Source organism: Gracilinanus agilis, chromosome 2, assembly GCF_016433145.1.
Source record: "Gracilinanus agilis isolate LMUSP501 chromosome 2, AgileGrace, whole genome shotgun sequence".
Classification (NCBI taxonomy): Eukaryota; Metazoa; Chordata; class Mammalia; order Didelphimorphia; family Didelphidae; genus Gracilinanus; species Gracilinanus agilis.
The window spans coordinates 639,565,023-639,585,915 of record NC_058131.1 but is presented as its reverse complement, the minus strand read 5'-3'; the positions used below and the strand labels follow the sequence as shown (position 1 = coordinate 639,585,915).

The 20,893-nt window shown below is 35.1% G+C and overlaps 1 protein-coding gene across 1 annotated transcript in view; it reads left to right on the top strand.

Annotated features, from left to right (window-relative positions):
• Positions 1-312: 312 nt before the first annotated feature.
• Positions 313-20,893, top strand: part of SLC16A12 (solute carrier family 16 member 12) — a 24,526-nt gene continuing 3,945 nt past the window's right edge. Inside the window, exons 1-4 of the mRNA XM_044662620.1 lie at positions 313-470; positions 9,436-9,539; positions 13,484-13,627; positions 16,824-17,406. Coding sequence (XP_044518555.1) covers positions 361-470; positions 9,436-9,539; positions 13,484-13,627; positions 16,824-17,406 — 941 coding nt within the window. The 5' untranslated portion in view covers positions 313-360. The remainder of the gene's footprint in view (positions 471-9,435; positions 9,540-13,483; positions 13,628-16,823; positions 17,407-20,893) is intronic.

Here is a 20,893-nt window from a genome sequence, read left to right as displayed (position 1 = left end):
CATTAGCTAAAGCCAATACTAGAATCCTGATTTCCTGTCTTGTATGTCAGTGTCCTTTCTACCATACCACACTGCCTCTCCATGGCAGAATAATTAAGTGCATATCATAGAATATAAGATGCAATGGAATTTTACAAGATTAGAAAATTCAGCCTTAGTTGAGTTTAATCATTTAGCAACGATTAAATGCAACCTTGGATTAATTTTGATTTCAGATGGCCAGTGACCAATGTGCCAGGTAGCATTCCATGCCACCCTTGAATGCCAACAGGAATTCATTGGGACAGCAAACCATCTTTGAAACTACAACTGAGTTGTTTGGAGTAACTTGGCCAAGGATAGAAGTCATCAGTACTAAATATGGCAGCACCAAAGAGAACTCTGTACATTTCCCCACCTGATGGAGGGTGGGGTTGGATGATTGTGGCTGGCTGTTTCCTTGTCACCATCTGCACCAGGGCAGTCACAAGGTAGGTGGAAATTCCTTCTTGATTCTTAAAGACAGTTTTCTTGTCGTTCAGTGGCTCTTGCTGTTTTTTCCCTCTCTAGGTTTGCATGATTTTTAGACTGAAACAGATAATTAATAAAAACAATTTTATTATAGATACCCTATCCTCTCAAATATCTGCATTTCCTTAAATGTTCTTGAGTTGACTCCATTTAAACTATCCTCACTCTAAACTTTTAGTATTTAGAGACACTGAGGTTTTGAGGCTACTTTAGCTATTCTTCTTCATAAGCAATATACAAAGTTTTGAAAGATAGTTTAAATAGCTCTTTCTCCAATTAACTGAGCAAATGAGGAAAGTGCTTTTTAAAAAACGAATAAACTTCTTAGTTATTAATAGAGTTTACATACTATTTTCTTCGATAGGAAGTGAATTCTTTTTTTTAACTCTTAACATCTGTCTTAGAACCAATACATAGTATACTATACACAATACAATAATACTATGTATTGGTTCTAAGGCAGATGAGTGGTAAGGGCTAGGCAATGGGATTTAAGTGACTTGCCCAGGGTCACACAGCTAGGAAATATCTGAGGCCAGATTTGAACCTAGGACCTTCTGTCTCGAGGCAGGACTCTCAATCCACTGGGGTATCCAGCTGCCCACAATAGGAAGTGTATTCTTTAGATTTAGTGTTATAAGTTTCATTAAACATCATCTAATCCAATCCTCTCATTTTACAGATATGGAAACTGAGGCTTAAAGAGAGGATATGACTTGTTACAGTCTCTCAGAACTCTTTAAGAATATTTTTTAAGAATAGAAAGACAATTATTTGCTTTCTGTGATAAATTATATGTGAAAATCTGTTTAGATACAAATGGATGTATAGGTTGACCTTTGAAGATTCCTTTTTAAAGATTTAATTCATTTTTTGTTCATTCAAAATTTTCTCAGTGATACTTTATGGGAGACTGAGAGTGAATTGAATATGTAGCTCTGGATCCACATTCTCAACCCCACCTTGTCCCAAAGACAAGTTGCTTGTAGGTCTGAATGCTGTTGTGATGTTCCATTCCAAAGTCAAGACATGTGAGAAAGGAGGACCAGATCAAAGACTAATTTTTTTTAATAGAAAAGGGCACTCTATGTATGCTTAGACTACTGATATGTTACATAGGTATTTTCCCTTCTGGTGCTTTAGCTGAAATAAAAGTTTCATTGTATTTGACTGGATGCAAACTTGGCAATAAAATTAGATTGCCCTAAAGAGAAGTTTATTTGATGGCATCCTCATTTGAAGGAGTAAGACATTCTTTAGTAAGAAATACAGAGAAGCAAGCAGGCATTTGTTTGTCTTACAACTTTATTGAGGACTTCATTGCTAATCCCTTCCCAAGAATTTAGGATCCCAACTTTCAGAGCCATCCTATATATCATGTATTCAACTCCTTCATTTTGTAGATAATGATGACGAAATTGAAACCCAGAGAAGGTAAATGACCAATCTGAGGTTACTACAGAGTAGTAAGAGGACTGAAAACAATTAAGCATTCATTTGGTCATGAAGTCTCCTTAAAAACATCAGGATATCAAGTTCATGCACTCCAACTCTTCACTTCTTCAGGAATGAAAGGGAATAAAGTTAATGAGTTTATACACAAATTTGTATATAGACACATTCCCACAACATTGATCCCAGCCTAGAAAAATGAAAAGAAAGTTATTGAACATATTGCCTGGTGGAGTAGTACAGGGCGAGAGAGTGAGCACACTAATCTTGTATCTTCTCTTGTCTACACCCATGGATAGGATTTTCCTTTCCCATGGAAAATACATGTATGATCTTATAACTTCTGACAACCTTCACTAGTAACTTAATTTGGGAGTGGGCTGTAATTGAAATAATGCATCAACTATTGAACTTAGAAGGCAAAAAAGTTAATATAATCTTAGACTTCTTTGAAAGATGCATATATATATACATATATGTATGCCTATGCATGCCTATACAGATATAAATATATATCCCTACATATGTATGTGTGTATATATATAAATATTTATGCATATATATAAAATACATATATATTAGAGAAGGAAATGGCAAATCTCTCCAGTATATTTGCCAAAAATTCCAAAAGGGGTCAAGAAGAGTCAGACTTGACTAAAAATGACTAAGCAACAACAACATACACATATGTGTATATATAAATATATATATATATGTCTTTATGTATATGCAGATATATTTCAGACCACATCTGGCATATTATGTTCCATTCTAGATATTTCATTTTTGGGAAGAACAAGCCATGGTACATTCTGAAGGAGAGTGATCATGATATTAATGGATTTCAACCACATATTCAAGAGATCCATGGAAGAAACTGGGGGTGTTTAGTCTAGAGAGAAAACTTTGCAAGTTTTCTCTTGCTTCTCTTGATCTGGCATATAGTAATGTTTAATTAGCATTTGTATCTGACAGCACAGTTCTTGGCATGTAGAAAACACTCATTAAATGTTTTTTTATTGATCATTTGACCTGATGTCAACAATTGAAAGGTCTACCATCAGCATGAGAAATTAGGATTGTTTTTGTTGGGAGCACAAGCAGAAATGTCGAGAAAGGAAAAACCAGGCATAACATAATCCTATCTGACAGAGTGGTCCCTAAGTGTCATGGATGGACTGATTTGAGAAGACTTTAAGCAAAATTTGTATGACCAATTCTTAGGGATACTACAAAAGGAATTCATGTTCAGATACTGATTGTGCTAGATGCTTTTAGAGGTCCCTTCCAAACTCTGAGATTCTGTGCTTCTAGAAATCAAGAGAATAATGGGTTAGATATGGGGGTTGGGGAAAAAAGAGGGAAGAGATTTATGACTTCATTGTTGGTTGAAGAGCTGAAAAGCAAGGATCTAAATTATTTACTAATAATCTTTTAAAAATAGGATTATTTTTATTTATTTAAATTTATACATTTAAAAATAGGATTATCTAGAGCAAGGCCTAGAGGCAGAAGGTCCTGGGTTCAAATATGGACTTAGACAAGTCTTAGTTGTGTGACCCTGTGCAAGTCACTTAAACTCAATTGTCTAGTACTTATCACTCTACTGCCTTGAAAATGATATTTAGTATGTGTTCTAAGACAGAAGGTAAGGGTTTTTAAAAAATACACTAAAAAAATTAAAATACACTCATTTAGATTAAAAATATTGGTAAATGATGTCAGTTTATCATAAAGTTTTAAAATTTTTACTTTTTAAAAGCATAGGAATCTTTCATACACTTAATTTTTCATGGAAACAAATTCTAACAGATTCTTGTGCTCTGTAAAGTTGATAATGTCTAATATTACCGTACAAAGAAATGATAATCTATTCTCTCCTTTCCTGGGAAGGGTTTCTTCTTTTAACTTTTTATGTTAGTATTTTATATTGGTTTTTAGAAATTATGTTGCATTTTCACAACTAGACATACATGATACCACTTTTTGCTTCTCTGTGTAAGTAATAGATGCTGGATGAAATTAAGCTGAAATTCAGACACATCAATGAGATGAAGTTTTCCAATACTTGGCTTTTAATGGCCAATGGTTTTCAAACTATGGCAGAGTATTTCAGTTTTTAGTCTAGTTAAATTTTGTGCCCTTTCCTCTACCCTTAAAAATACAAAAATTATTTCTGTCTTTTAATCTAAAATTCAGGCACAATGTTCCACTTAAGTTGTTTATGTCTTCTTATTGAATAAGATGATACAAATAAAAAGGTCTGAGCCAGTGCAAAAGGTAAGTAAATATTTGTATAAGAATATTCTGATCTTACTTGGATATGACATCAATGCTCCAATTGACCCATGATCTCATTTATATGCTCATATGTTCACATGAGCAGAATCTTATCATTCTTATCCATCAGACAATGGTATGAAGTACTTCTCCCCTGGAGACCTTTTTTCAGAGCACAATGTGTATGGAACTCTAAAGTAATGGAAAGCTATTGAGACATTGTATTTATTTCCTCCCTTGGTTCCTACATGCTGAATTTTTTAAAGTTAAAAATAAAAATTATTAATTTAAAATTACAAATTATAAAGATAAAGATGAATAGGGAAACTACATTATGTTAGAAGCTACCATTGATAATGAGGCATCATTGATACTAGACCTATATGCACCAAATATTATAGCATCCAAATTTTTAGAAGAAAAGCTAAAGGAGTTACAGGTAGAGATAAAAAACAAGGCTATAATAGTAGGAGATTTCAACTTTTCCCTCTCAGAATTAGATAAATCTAAGTAAAAACAAATACAGAAGAAGCCAGGGAGTGAAATAAAATCTTACATAAGCTAGATATGATAGCTATCTCGAAAGAACTGAATAGGAATAGAAAAAAATTTATCTTTTAAAAAAAGAAAAAAAACTTGAGCTTCTTTTTCCACTTTGTTCTACTTAGTGCTTTCTGTTCACCACATCAGACTAGTGAGGGATGGAACTCTTGATTATAGATTTATGTGTGTGTGTGTGTGTGTGTGTTTTGTGCTTCTTATTTCAGAAGATGGCTATACAAATATATCTATGCATGTATATAATCCACATATATGTGTGTATATATATTCTTTTTTTAGCTTTGGGGTACATATTTGTTTTCAAAATATAAATGCAAAACATTGTTGTTCAAAAAGTTCTGTAGTACTTTCTCTGCATAAGGCCAGACGTAAAGAGGAATGGCCCTTTCTTGCTCCTGTTCCCTTGAATTATTACATTAAAGAAATAAACCAATGACATTTTTATAATTTGTTCTTTGGAGTCTTGTATATTTAGGTGATAAGGTCAATTGTAAATTGTAAATTCACTTCTTTGGAAATGACTGATATTTGAAAAGAAATTTTATTTTAACATGTCTCTTTAGTTTAGTGTTTGCTAAAACTCTAGGCATTGAGATTATAAAAAATAACAAAGTCACATTTATAGATCACTTGAAGGTTTTCAAAGAGCTTTACATCGATAATCTCATTTGCCCCTCAAAACAATCTTATGAGGTAGATGCCATTGTTACACCCATTTGTAGATAGGCACACCATTAAGCAATTGGCCAACAGAAATGGTAATGAATGTGGTAGGAGAATCCATGTAAATGATGCTGAGGTGATGATCCCCAAGTAGGTTTCCCACCGTTTCTAATAAATTTTTTTTTTTGCTATCATTTTTAAAATGTCCTTTATTTTAGTTTCTAATAAATTTAATGGTCATGGCTACCTGATTACCAATTGTTTTCAAAGATCATTCCTGTAGCAGGCAGTTGTGAAATATGGAAGAAGCAACATGAAGACTTGAAAGTCAATATGCGTGTTAGAGACACAGAGTATGAGAGTCAAAAGTGACCTTCAAGATCTATTAGTCTGATCCCTTTAGGCAAAAGATGGTAATCCGGACTGCATCTCTGATTTTGTTGGCATGGGAAATGTGCCTTCTACCAGTGCAGGCTGGCACTTTCCCTGCAACTTATAGTTTTAGAGAGTTGCTTCCCTAGAGCACTGAGATGTTGTGACCTTGCCTAGGGGCACCATGTTTCTGAAGCAGGACTTGAACCTCTGGTCTTACTGGCTTGACAAAGCCAGCTCTCTGTCTAATATATCAGACTAGTGACAGCTGGGACATTTGATTATATATTTACATATGGGTGTGTATATATATGTGTATGTTTTGTGTGCCTTCCACTTTATAAGTTGGATATAAATATACCTATATTACATATAGAGATAGATCCACATATATGTGTGTACATATATTTGTCATTTTTTTAGCTTTGAGGTACTAATTTGTTTTTAGAAATATATGTCTAAAACATTGTTCAGAAAACAATGTGGTACTTTCTCCCCATGAAGCCAAATTAAAAGGGATAGCACTTCCTCTCTCCTGCTCCCTCAAACTATAACATTAAAGAAATAAACCAGTGACATTTTAATAATTTGTTCTTAGGATTCTTGTATATGTAGGTGATAATGTCAAGTGTTGTTCTTGAAATATATATTTTTTTCTTTCAAGTTAATCCAAACCAGGGGTTCTTAACCCAGGATCTATAGACCCCTGTGGAATCCTTAGAGATGGGGGAATCTTTGAACTAAGATGGAAAAAATACATATTTATTTTGGCATAATTATTTTCCTTGGAAATCCTATTTATGTCTTTAACAGCATTATTCTGAAGAATCCATAAGCTTCACTAGACTGGATCACTATGACACCAAAAAGGTTATGAACTCATGACTCCTGTTTATCTGTAGTCACATGTATTGGTTTGATTATCTTGAGTATTGTGAGGGGGAGAGTGAAAAAAATGAAGAGTAAAGAAAATGGGTTTAGTTTGCCAGAAGCAAAAACCAAACTTCCCCAAAATGAGTCAGTGCAAAGTAAAAAAGATTTCAAGTTAAAAATCCATGAATGTTCTTCAGTGACACCATGATCTGTGAGGCCCAACCAAGGTTGGGTTATTCCACAATCACAGTCATATGAAGGAGAATCTGTGAAACATTTTTTAAAAATGTACCAAATATAGGAGAACCATTTGGACAGTTTTGTAAACAATTGTGGTGAACTTATATACTTTAAAGAGTTGTGCACAATGGAGAGTTGGAACTTTCTGCATTCTTATATGGAAATGATCATATTTGATAATGTTTGTCAAGTTCAGCATAACAGTGAATAAATAATGTTTTAAAAAAGATAAACACATGAAAAAATATCATATTTAGGAACTTGGGAATAAGAATGAAAAAAAGTCCAGGTGAAAAGGGTTATTAGAAATCATTCATCTTGACTCTGGCCAGAAAAATCACATTTTTTTCTGGCTTGTGCATTTTTGTCTTTTCAGAAATAAGTATTTTTTCAGTTTTTGACTTGGTTTCCAAAAAAAAGGTAACACGATCTCTGGCTGTATTGATAGAAATACAAGGTCCCACAGTATTCTTTCCTTATCGGGCCATATCTGGAATGTTTAATTTCATTCTGAGCATCACATTTTAGGAAAGACAATAATATTTAGTAGTAAATATATCTGACATTTGAAAGGCATTATAAGAGAAGTCGATAAAGAATTGGTCTTTCTGTCAGGAACAACTTGTTTCAAGTTCTACCTGGCTGTGTGGCCTTGGGTAAATCATTTATCTCTTAAATATTTGGGGCAACAGCCTAAGATTTTAACTTGCAGAACAGTTGCTGATCTGCATTGGTAGAGGGAGTTTCCTCACCAAGAATTCCCTATACTAATGAAATCATAGGTCTGGACAGGAACATACACGTACAAAGATTTATATAGCACTTTAAAGTTTGCAAAGAACTTTACATGCCATCTCTTTGAGTCTTACAACTTCCTCATCTATAAAGTAAGCTGGAGAAGGAAATGAAAAATAACTCCATTATCTTTGGCAAGAAAATCCCAAATGGGGTCATGAAGAGTTAGTTGTATATGACTGAATGACAACCACATAACTATCAACTATGAATGGGGAGGATTTGAACCTAGGTCTTCCATAGAGTTGTTACACTCTATCCTTTGCAATATATTGCCTTTTAGGTAATGAATAACAAAAAAAAGGAGTTGCTTGAAAAGTTGTCCATTGATTTTTTTTTTAAGATTTTTTTTAAACCCTTGTACTTCGGTGTATTGTCTCATAGGTGGAAGATTGGTAAGGGTGGGCAATGGGGGTCAAGTGACTTGCCCAGGGTCACACAGCTGGGAAGTGGCTGAGGCCAGGTTTGAACCTAGGACCTCTTGTCTCTAGGCCTGACTCTCACTCCACTGAGCTACCCAGCTGCCCCTCCATTGATTTTTTAAAAAAGTTCAAATCTTAAAAAATATTTTAAATTAAACTTAACTTAGTTCAACTGACAAATAAAGTTATGCTATAGCTCTGTGTGTGATAACATACCAATTCTAACTAGATGGCCTTGGTTTATTCCCTTACTCTGTTTCTTCCTGTAATGGTATGAATCTCTAGCATTAGACCTCAGGTAAAAAATGACTTCATCTGGGGGTGAAACACCACATTTTAAATCTTTTGACTAAATTTGTTTCAAAAACCACTTATAACTGGAGGAAGAAAGGATCATGAGCTTTGCTTTGCATCCTCTTTACATTATCTTCATCATCCTGATCACTCAAACCTTCTACCTACCTAGATCCTTTTCCCACTTGATTACTCTTTGCTGCAGCCCTTGATTGCTACTAACTCCATCTTGGAGTGAAGATAAAGACTTAAATGACTATTCTAGGATGCTTTGGACTATTAAGGTGAGATGAAGATAGGTGTATAAAAAATAAATGCCAAGTGGTCACACTGCTTTTTCCCCATGCCTCAGTGCCTTACTATATCTCATGTTAGTGCAAATACTATAAATATGAGTTTTTTTAATGAGAGGGACAGTGTAATGTCATTGAAAGAATGCTGGACTCAGAGTCAAGAGAGACTGAGTTCAGATTCTAAGTTTGACACTCAACTGTGTGACCCTGGGCAAGTCAAAATTTCTCTGAGTCCCAGTTTCCATATCTCTAAAATGGAAGTAATAATACTTACATAGGGTTAATATGAGGATCAAATGAGATGATGTGTGTAAAGTGCTTTGCAAAATTTAAAGGGCACATAAATGCTATTGTTATTACTATTTTAATTAATCCAAGTTTGTTTTAGTCTATGTTGACATGGATCTGAACCCTGGAATCAAATGAACAGTGAAAAGTTCATTAATTGTGCCCAAGCCATAGTGCTTGGTGCTTGTAAACTTTAGAGATTGATATGACAGATACTTCTGGTCCACTTTTCATTTTTCTGGTAATCACAGTCAGAACTTCTGGGAGAGCCAATTCAGATCCATGAAGACTTGAACAGTCAATTATAGCAAACCTTTGGGTCCTGGTCAATTCAAGTCAATGATCCCATGAAATCCACCCTTGGTATAAAACAATTGCTTTGTGTTTTTCAGATGTATCTCCATTTTTTTTGTGGAATTCCAGACATATTTTGCTCAGGATTATGCACAAACAGCATGGATCCATTCCATTGTAGACTGTGTCACCATGCTTTGTGGTGAGTGTTACCCTCTAAGGAGAAAGAACTGGCTAATATTTCATTGTGTCTAGTAGTGATTTCCCATCACCTCTCATTATGGACTTTTCTAAATATAAGGATTATGCTGAGAATTGATAAAGGGAATTTGAACAATGATCTTCCAATATTTATTTTAAAAATTTTAGTTCCAAATTCTCTTCCTACCTCCAGTCCCTCCCCTATCCATTGAGAAGGCAAGCAATATGATATCCATTATACATGTGAAGTCATGAAAAACTTATTTCCATAGCAATGATCTTTGCATCTCATCTAAACTCAGTGAAGCTTATGATGAATAAGGTATCAGCTGAAACCAGCTGGTGTCCTTATGGTTAATACATAAGAAAAAAATATATAGACTATATAGTTCTTCCAGAGACAGAGACTCAATACTAGTAACTGTTTGACTTGAGGACTATCTATTATCTTGAAAGTAAGATGCCAATAAGTATTTAACTCCTCTTTTCCATGTATTTTAAAATTATCTTTGATGTTCATCATAAATTAAATTTGAAGTTCATTACTAAATAAGCTTCAAAATTAATTTAGTAAAGTTTATTGAAGCTTATAATTAAATGAGCTTTACATGGTTTTAAATTTCTTCCTAGTCTATTGGGTTCATACTTTATGATAATATATTTTAAAAATTCAACTGTATTTTCAGTCCCAAATTTTCTTCTTTCTTTCATGCCTCCCTCCGTCACTGAGAAAACAAGAAATATTATGCCGATTATATACAGGAAATCATGTAAAACATTTCTATATTAATAATGTTCTAAAAAAAGAAAGAGAAAAATATGCTTCAGTATGTACCATGAGTCCATACATTCTCTTCTTAAATGTAGATTGCCTTTTTTCATCATGAGTCCTCTGGAATTATTATGGATTATTACATTGATCAAAGTTGCTAAGTCTTTCACAGTTGATTATCTTTACATTACTGCTGTTACTATGTGCACTATTCTCTTGGTTCTGCTTACTCATTATACATTACTTCATATAAGTCTACCCAAGACTTTCTGAAATCATGATCCTTCCTCATTTCTTATAACTCAATAGTATGCTTTCACATTCATATACCATAACTTGTTCAACCATCCCCAACTGAATGATGGGTATCCCTTCATTTTCCAATTCTTTTCCACCACAAAAAGAACTGCCATAAAAGATTTTTGTACATTTGGGTCCTTCTTTTTCTTTGATTTCCTGGGGTTTTCAATCTAATAGGGATATTGCTGTGTCAAAGGGTATGCACGGTTTTATAGTCCATCAGGCATTTTCTCCATGATGGTTGGATCATTTCACAACTCTACCAACAATGCATTAGTACCTCTATTTTCCTTTTCCCTTTTTGTCACCTTAGTCCATATGATGGGTACCTCAGAGTTGTTTTAATTTGCACTTCTCTAATTATTAGGGATTTAGAGCATTTTCATATGAATTTTTATTTGTTTGTTTGTTTGTTTGTTTGTTTTTAAGACCTTACCTTCCGTCTTAGAATCAATACTGTGTATTGGTTCTAAGGCAGAAGAGTGGTAAGGGTAGGCAATGCAGGTCAAGTGACTTGCCCAGGGTCACACAGCTGGGAAGTGTCTGAGGCCATATTTGAACCTAGGACCTCCTGTCTCTAGGCCTGGCTCTCAACTGAGCTACCCAGCTGCCCCCTTTATATGACTTTTTAGCTTTGATTTCTTTCTCTGAAAAACATTTGTGACACAGGCTAGACTTGTGTAATCATTTCATAAAAAAGAATGCAAAGAATCACCCAGATCTCCTTGCTTAATGGGATTTCACAGATTGGTGTTAGCAGAAGTAACCTCTAACTCAGCAGTTCACAAAATTTTTGCAGTAGAGTCCTTTGCACCAAACCTGCTATTATCTTTAGAAAAACCATACATATGTTCAAGAAATCATTTGCCTTGCATCAAAACATAGATTCGTTAGTAAAGAAATTTGGTGGCAATTTTGGATCTAAAAATGAGTTTCAGGAGGACAGGGCAACACCTCCTCATGGACAATACTGAAAGAATCTAAGGGAGAAAATCTATTAAAATATGAGCATTATTGGCCCTTTCTTTTGTAGGAAAAAATGCCACCCACCTTGCCATAGTTATTTGTCTTCATATTTTTAGTGAGATTTTTAATTCAATGAATATTTACTTAGTGCCTGTTATATATAAAACACAATAAGCTAGGGGACATACAAAGGCAAATAGAAGACATTCCTCACTCTTGTGTAGTCTTTGTATTAGTAGTTTCAGTGAGCTTTGCTGTTTCAATTTAAGGATCATGGGATCTTTTCAACTGATTTGTGGGTGAAGCCTCTATTTGTGTTGCCTCCAGACATTGTGATATGAGCTTTTTGATAGCAAGAGTGATTTCTGTTTTTCTTTGAGTATCTGTAGCATTCAGTATAGAGTTTTGCAATATAGTGAGTGCTTAAGAAATGCTTTTTCCAGTCATGTATTCATTCAAGTGGGCAATAACCTAGGAATATAATTTCAATCTTTTCAACTGTGGCAAGTGAAGTTTACCAATGGAATCTTTTGGTCAAAATCTGACTGGACTTTGTACAAAGGGATAGACCATATTAGCAGCAGCAGTATAATTTCTTCTAATTTAACAAATCTGTATTAAGCACCTACTCAATTCATAGTAGGGAAAGGACTCTGAATACAAAGATAAATAGGAAACAGACTCTGAAAATGATGAACTTTCCATTTAATATTTATGGAAAAGACTTGGGTACAAAAACTTATGGTAAAAGAGAGAATGTCCTAAATGCAAAGTAACATTCCAAAAAGAGTATTGTGACAAATTTAAAGAAAAGATCACTTACATATTAAACGTGTCATATTAGTATAATGTCAAGAGCAATGGCTATTTTAATTTTATTAATCTCAAATGTGACCACATCAAAAATAGTCTTAAATGATACAAAAACAAAAACAAAACTTCCTATAAAACAACAAATATATTTGGTAAAAATAATATGTCTTGTGACATACTAAGATAAATAAGACCTTTTCTCCAATCTCAACCATCTTTGGTATATTAGGGGAGCTTATATCCCTATTAAACAATTTATTGGGAGTGGGGAATTTTGAGTGACTTGAATGTTGATTTCTGATATATCTTAAAATGTAGGATTTAGGGCTTGAAGAAGCATTAGAAATAATTAATAATAATAATAATAATAATTTAGTGCCTGCTAAATGCCAGCCACTGTGCTAGGCACTTTACAAATATTATCTCATTTTATCCTTATAACCATCCTGGGAAGTAAATACAACTTTATGCTCTAATTGTACAGCAGAGAATTAAGGACCCTAAGAAGTGATACCACTCACCCAAGATCACACATGATAAAAGGCAAAGCCAGAATACAAACTTAGAGTCCTTTGACCCTAAATCCAATGCTTTTCCCATTATCCCATACTGAAAAATATGAAAGTTGTACTAAATGCTACTAATCAACATATAAAGTGCTTTAAGATTTGTAAAATACTTTATATATATTTTCTTGTGCCTTACACCTTTTCTTTGAGTAGGTACTTCATGTGTTTTTATACCTGTCTTACAGATGAAGAAACAGTGCTGCTTCCAAACCAAGAAAGAGATACAACACTGAAGCTTTCTCTTTGATGTATTTTCCCTAATAATCTTGGGTTAGCCGTATAGTATCTACATCTTTCTCATCATTCTGGGGTTGACACTTTTTTGCTAACAGTATAAGAAATTTATTCTAACATAAAGTACAAGATGCACAGAACTTAGCAGCATTCCAGGTCAAGAGATAAGTTAGTTATTTTGGAAATTGCTTTAAGATCTTGGAGTAATGGGTCCTGTCAACTCAAAGCTTCTGTTATTTCAAAATGCCCTTGAGCCCTTGAAACTGACCATAATTATTGTTATTTTTGAAGCTCCACTTGGGAGTGTCATCAGTAACCACTTATCCTGTCAAGTGGGAATCATGCTGGGTGGCTTGCTTGCTTCTACTGGTCTCATCCTGAGTTCATTTGCCACCAGCCTGAAGCACCTCTACCTCACTCTTGGAGTTCTTACAGGTAAGGGCAATTCATCTCACTTTCCCCCCCTTGCCACTTAGGGCTTGACAAATACATTATCAGAGAAACAATTCATGAACTATTTTCTTTATCACTCCTATAACTCACATAGTAGCTGGCATTTCTGCATATTTAATAGTTAAGAAAAAGAGCTAAGGAGAATCCTCTGTGACCAAGATTAAAATATTAAAACAAAACGAATACAGGAGTGAAAGAACCAATAAGGATACAGTGTGAAACAACTTTCAAGAAAAGAAAAACCCAAAAGGTAGGCAGAGATCATCTGGGGAACTGGAATGAGAGGAAAGTAGAACCAGAAAAAGGCTATAGCAAGGAGGGAAGAACAAGCAATGAGCAAGCCACCCCTCCCCCCAACCTCACCCCACATATGTTGTCCCAGGTTCAGAACCTAAGCTCAAGTCAACATTCAGATCTTGAGATCCTGCCTGGGCAAATAGTGGCACAAGCCAACCTACACCCCTTGAAATTTCAAACCTGTGGAGAAATCTGGAGTCCTAGCCCAGGGCAGTCTGGGCTGAAGTGATCTATGTGAACCCAGAGTGAAGAGAGGATTTCCAGTCTGGGCTTGGGATAAGGACATAGTACACAGTTTGGGTTGGCTGATAATACTAAATACTAAGTACTGATCTTTCTGCCTAAAGTTCAGGGTGGGGCTCCAAGACAGGGCAATCAAAGGTGTGTGCCTGATTGGATAAAGTACACAGCAAGACTAAAAACTTGAGCCTAAGCCTGGGGCTAGAATTTGATGAGCCCCTGATCTGAACAAGGTCAGAGTAAGATCAAAAGCTTATGCCCAAGCCTGAGACAAGTCCTTAAACTATCAGCATCTAGAAGGTCAATTGACTCAGCAGAGGGAGGGGGCTCCCAGAGCCCTCAAACCCAGAAAACAAGCTGAGAAAAACATCAAGCAAGGACTGAAGTTTAAGAGGGTACCCCAACTTCCCAGAAAAAAGAGCATACCTATAATTAGATAGGAAAAATGATCCAACAACAATATAAGCACCTAACTCTAAAGAATTTTTATGGAGACAAAGAGCGAGGTACAGACACAGAAGGGGACAGTGAAAGCAAAGGAAACACATGAAAAATCCAAAAGAAAAATATGGATTGGACAAAGATTCTTGAAGAGCTCAAAAAAGACAACTTCAAAAACCAATTAAAAGAGGCAGAAGAAAAGTGGGGAAGAGAAAAGAAAGTGATGCAAGAAGAAATGGGGTAATTGAAAAAAGGAGAACCAAAAACTGACAGAAGAAAAGCAGGCCTTAAAAATCAGAATTGACCACCTAGAAACTAATAATTTCATGAGAAATCAGGAAACAATAAAGCAGAATCAAAGGAATGAAAAAACAGAGGAAAACATGAAATATCTTATTGAAAAAACAACTAACCTAGAATATGGATTTAGGAGAGACAGTCTGAGAATTATTGGACTACCTGAAGCCATGATCAAGAAAAACACTTGGACATCATATTACAAGAAATTATCAAAGAAAACTGCTGAGAGATTCTTGAACAAGAATATCCTTGATATTCTTCTTTCTTAAAATTAATAGCAAAGTGGAAGCTAAGGGTTTTTAAAAATATTTTTAAAATTTTTATTTTGAATATTTTCCCCTAGTTACATATTTCATATTCTTTCCCTCTCCCCCAAATCCCTCTAACCCCCTGGAAGCTAAGGGTTTAAAAAAATGTCAATGGAGTGAAGGAGAGAATTCTGAAGAAGATTTCCCAGATCTTTACCTCTTTTCTAATATCTTTTTGAGTAATTATAGTCAATATGTATGAAGTTATTACTTCTAACTCTCAGATTAGAATATCTTCTCCACCTGTGTGTATTCAATTTTGATTTAATAATATTTGAAATAACAGGAATTCTATTTATCAACACAGTTTCTAGAAAGGTCCAGAATATTAGGGCTATCTTCCCAGGTCAAGCCAAGTGGGAAATGAGGTTAGATCATCTAAGGTGGTAAAAAACTACTTAAGAAAATATTTCTTCTACTGGAAGTATTCAAGTAGTTTGTCTAGGCTCAATTAAATAAGTACATTATCCATTAAGTCTTTTATTTTACTGTTGATTCCAAAGTCAGAGTTTTAAATTTTTTCTTTTCCTAGGAGAAAAATAATACTTACCATTGTGATGCTAGATTTTAGTTGGGGAGAATTTTTTCAGATTGGCGTGGAAAACAGCTTTAACTTAGGGAACAGGTGAAAGATCATTTTTACTTTATCCCTAAGAAGGTTGTCACATGAGGTTGCTTTGCATTTAATTACCTATAGCAGTGATTGGCCAACTTTTTAAAAGAAGGGGCCAAAGGAAAGGAAATGCTTATCTGTCTATCTGTTTCTAAGGCAACTCTTTTGAAGTTCCATTGTTATCATATCCTATTCGTATTCATCAGATTAGGAATAATGTTGCTCCACTGGATAGAACATTTTAGGGGGCCCACATCTGGCCTGCACGCTGCGCTATAGTTTGCCCATCAGTGACCTATAGCATTATTTGATCAAATTATCAAATGAGATAATTTTTGTAAAGTGCTTAGCACAATGCTTGGCACATAGTAGATCCTTAAAAAAATGCTTGTTTCCTTTCTTTCCCATAGCTTGTAGAACTAGAGGGAGCATGGTAGTATTGGAACAACAACAATAATAATTAATGATAATGATAACAATAGCTAACATTTATGTAGTGCTCACTATGTGCCAAGAACTGTGCTAAATGTTTTACAAATGTTATTTCATTCTATCTTTACAACAATCCTGGTTGGTAGGTGTTATTACCTCCATTTTACAGATGAAGAAACTGAGGCAAACAGAAGTTAAATGACTTGCCCGAAGCCACCCAACTTGAAAGTATCTGAGGTAGGATTTGAACTTGAGTGTTCCTGACACCAAACTGTAGTGCTTTATATATTGTGCTACCTACTTGCCCCAGTAGGAAGACCAGGATACAAGCCATACTTCTAACTTTTGTTAACTGTGTGGCTATAGGTAAGTAATTTAAGATTTCAAGTTCCACAGGCAACTTTCTAACATTAAGTGGTAGATAAGTTGTCAATTTTCAAATTACCCTGGGAGTTCTCCCATTCTGATAAAAATCATGGATCTCTCTGGATTTAAAAGAAAAAAAAGATAGTATACCAATACTAATGGAATCTTCTTTATTTCCCAGGTCTTGGATTTGCACTTTGCTATTCTCCAGCCATAGCCATGGTGGGCAAGTATTTTAACAAAAGGAGAGCCCTCGCCTATGGCATAGCTATGTCAGGTAGTGGAATTGGGACCTTTATTTTGGCCCCTGTGGTTCAGCTTCTGATTGAGCAGTTCTCCTGGCGTGGGGCATTACTCATTCTTGGAGGCTTTGTTTTGAACCTCTGTGTTTGTGGTGCCTTGATGCGTCCCATCACCCTGAAGGAAGACCACAAAAAGCCTCCTGAACAGGACTCTCTCTCCAAAACACCAAAAGGGGACTTACTGCCTTTGTCGCTCTGTTCACCTTTACTGGAAGAATGTACTCAGCCCTGTTTGTGCTGCTCCCTGAAGCAAGAATACCACTTCTTACTCAAAGCTGACTTTGTGGTGTTTGCCACATCCATCCTGTTCATGGCTTATGGCTGCAGCCCTCTCTTTGTGTACCTGGTGCCTTATGCTCTGAGAGTTGGAGTGAGTCATCAGCAAGCTGCATTTCTCATGTCCATACTTGGCGTGATTAACATTGTTGGCAATGTTACTTTTGGATGGCTGACAGATAGAAGGTAAAACAAATGAAATAACAATTGTGTATCCATTGGGGGACACCCATGCATCTACTTCTTCTAGGTACCCATTATAGGGAACTCGTGGTATAGTAGCAAGAACACTACTTATGGAGTAAGAAAACTTGGGCTCAAATTCTACCTTCTTACTTGATACCTGTATAACTGTGGACAACCCATTTCATCTCTCTAATCTTAGTTTCTCACCTGTGAAATGGAATTGGATTATGTGTCCTACAAAGTCCCTTATAATTCTAAATCCTGTGACCTGAAGGCTATTTACTTTCAAGATATTTAGAAACAGGAATCATATAAAAGTACTTATCCTCCCTAACTTGCAGTTACTTCATCACATATAAGTATATGATTGAGTATATAAGTATAAGAGTGAGAGGCAAATATTATAATTTGTGATGGAAGTTTACTAGTTCAGGACATGAAAAAAAAAGCTGAGTAGTTTCTTCATCAAAAATTCCAAGTTATTTGGTCCTGAGAAGACTCTTTATCCCAGTTTATTATTATTCAGTGCTACTCATTACAAAATATTTTTTCTTCATTATTTCATAAAATATAACAACTCCAGTTTCATGAGGTAGGAAGGATAAAGATTATATACAGGAGGTTCCGATTTATTTTTCTTTTTAAAACCTTACCTTCTATCTTAGAATCAAGTATTGATTCTAAGGCAGAAGATTGGTAAGGACTAGGCAATGGAGGTTAAGTGACTTTTCCAGGTTCACACAACAGGAAAGTGTCTGAGGCCAGATTTAAACCTAGGACCTCCCATCTCTAGGCCTGGTTCTCAGTCCACTGAGACACCCAGCTGCCCCAGGTTCCTATTTATTGAAGGACAATTGGATACAGAAAAAAGGTTTTTAAAGAGAGTACATTTAAAACAGGGACCAATATTTATTTCATAGAAAATAATGGGGGAAAGAGTTCATTGGAAATTTATCTCAAAAAATAAAACCAAAATTCCCAAATGGTAGTCCCTTTGGAAAAAGACCAAGAATTAGGGAAATTAATTTTTATTGCTTCTTTTTTTGTTTCATCCTTGTATCTGCACTTATCAGGGACTTACTATCACATCCTATTAAAAAATACAGGGGGCAATTGGGTAGCCCAGTGGATTGAGAGCCAGGCCCAGAGATGGGAGGTCCTGGGTTCAAATCTGACCTTAGACACTTCCTAGCTGTTTGACCCTGGGAAAGTCACTTAACCCTCATTGCCTAGCCCTTACCATTCTTCTGCCTTGGAACCAATAAATAGTATTGAATCTAAGGTGGAAGGTAAGGGTTTAAAAAATACATTTATAATATGTAAATATATAATAAATATGAAAGGGCTAGGGCTGTATAATTAACTCTAACCCCAGAGAGAGGTGTAAAGGGCACTGGATTGAGTCATAAAGCCAGTATTCTCAGGCAGTTTTATCACCTTCTATCTATGTGATCTGGAGAATTCATCTGTTGAAAATTTAAGTTCTCATAGGGAATAAGATAGGGATCTCATTATCTGAATATTTAATATCCTGGTGCCCAGAGTAACACATTTTATTTAGGATCAGACTTGTGTATGATTTAATCACTGAAGAAATTTCTTCTACCAATGTACATCAACCAGTGTCCAGCAATTTAAAGTCTAAATGTTGCCTAGGGGATTCAGAGTTTCAGTGATTTGCTAGTGTGTATCAGATGAGGTGTTGGAGGAACCTTTTTAAGTGCTTCCTAATTCTAAGGCCAATTATCTATATACTACACCAGATCTGTTTTCCTCTGAGGCCCTAACTTAGAGAAGCAAAAAGTCATCATGACATAAAAATATTCAATAATGAACTGACCACTTATCATATTGTCCTCCATGCTTAAAATGAGCAGTCTCCTTGATTGTTGGAAGTGCTTCAAAGAAGAATGATTTGAATCTCAAAGAATTGAGTCAGGCATTTGGGCAAAGAAATGAAGTCCTCAAATATTGTTTCAACAGTGACTTCCTTTAAATGTGTGGTGAATTCAGCCAAGAAGTGAAGGATATCATGTCTGCTATCATATTATTTTAACAGAAAAATTATATCAAAGAAATAATTAATATGTGATATATTTGTTCTTTCTAAGAATATGAATAGATGCAGTTAAATCTAAATTTTTTGAACATCAACTGGAATAAACTAATTTTTAATAATTTTTAGATTTGGTTTTAAAGAAAAATTTCTAATTAACACTCCCTCCCCACCCATTATTTACTATAAAAGAAATGGTGGTCCCAGTTTTGAGTAGATTCACTTTAAGTGGCCTTTTTCTGTTACCAAATATCCTTGGATAAAGGGGAATGTCCCTTTCTACCTCATAAAGCTGGGATTGTTGTGGAGCGCTAATGAAATAATGGATAGGAAAATATTTTGTAATGAAGAGAGTGCTGAATAATGATAATAATACTATCAACATAATATCTGTTATTTGTGTCATACTTAGTTTAACAGGTCATCTTATACATTGTTCTATTTGATTCTCTCGACAACCCCATTTGGTGGGAAGTAGAAAAATAGATTCCCATTTTACAAGTGAGGAATCTGAGGCTCTGACTTGTCCATAGTCACTGAGCTAAGAAGTATCTGAGGATTTGAAATCAATCCTTGATTCAATCAATCAATTATGCTACCTCACATAAAGACAAGGTAATATAATTGCATGGGAGATGAGCCCTTGAATGACCTGTGATGAATGATTGTGAGAGTTTCGAATCTTAAATTAATAATCTAGTGATGATCTTGACCAGACTGTCATGACAGATGATTCATTTATCTCACCTCTTTACTTTTCTTTCCTTTAGTAGGTTAAAACTGAAGACTTTTGAGACCCTCTTTATTGTCCATATTGGCCCAAATTAGTAAAAAAAAAAATCAAATTCCTAAAGCATACCTTGGGGGCCATCTTCTAAACCAAGGTTTTCCTCTTCTCCTGCCCCATACCCTGAACCCCTCCTAGCTCTTAGTACTTGAACTTGTTTTGTATAAACTTTAGATCCATTTTGTATTTATTTGTCTCTGTTCATTTTACATCACCATAGTGAAATGAGATAATGTACATGTATAGTGCTAGGCAAATTTCAGTGAATTTTATCCATATAAGCTATAATTCAAATACAATGTTACTCATTAAAGGCAAGAACTGTTTCTTTTCTATCTTTGTATCCTCAGTGCCCAGCGAAGAGCCACACTGAGTGTTGACTTGAATTGAATTCCATTAACTTGACTATGTAACTCAAGTAGGATCACAAATAAAGCCACAGAAACAAAAGAGTATGTAATGGAAGGAGCATTAATAACAGGCATAATATCATGAGTTGGCTGCTAGTGCCAATTTCTATTTATAGTGGATGGCAAATCTCTTTCCTTTTTTTTTTTTAATACCTTAGTCTTCCTGTCCCACCTGCCTCTCTCTCTCTCTCTCTCTCTCTCTCTCTCTCTCTCTCTCTCTCTCTCTCTCTCTCT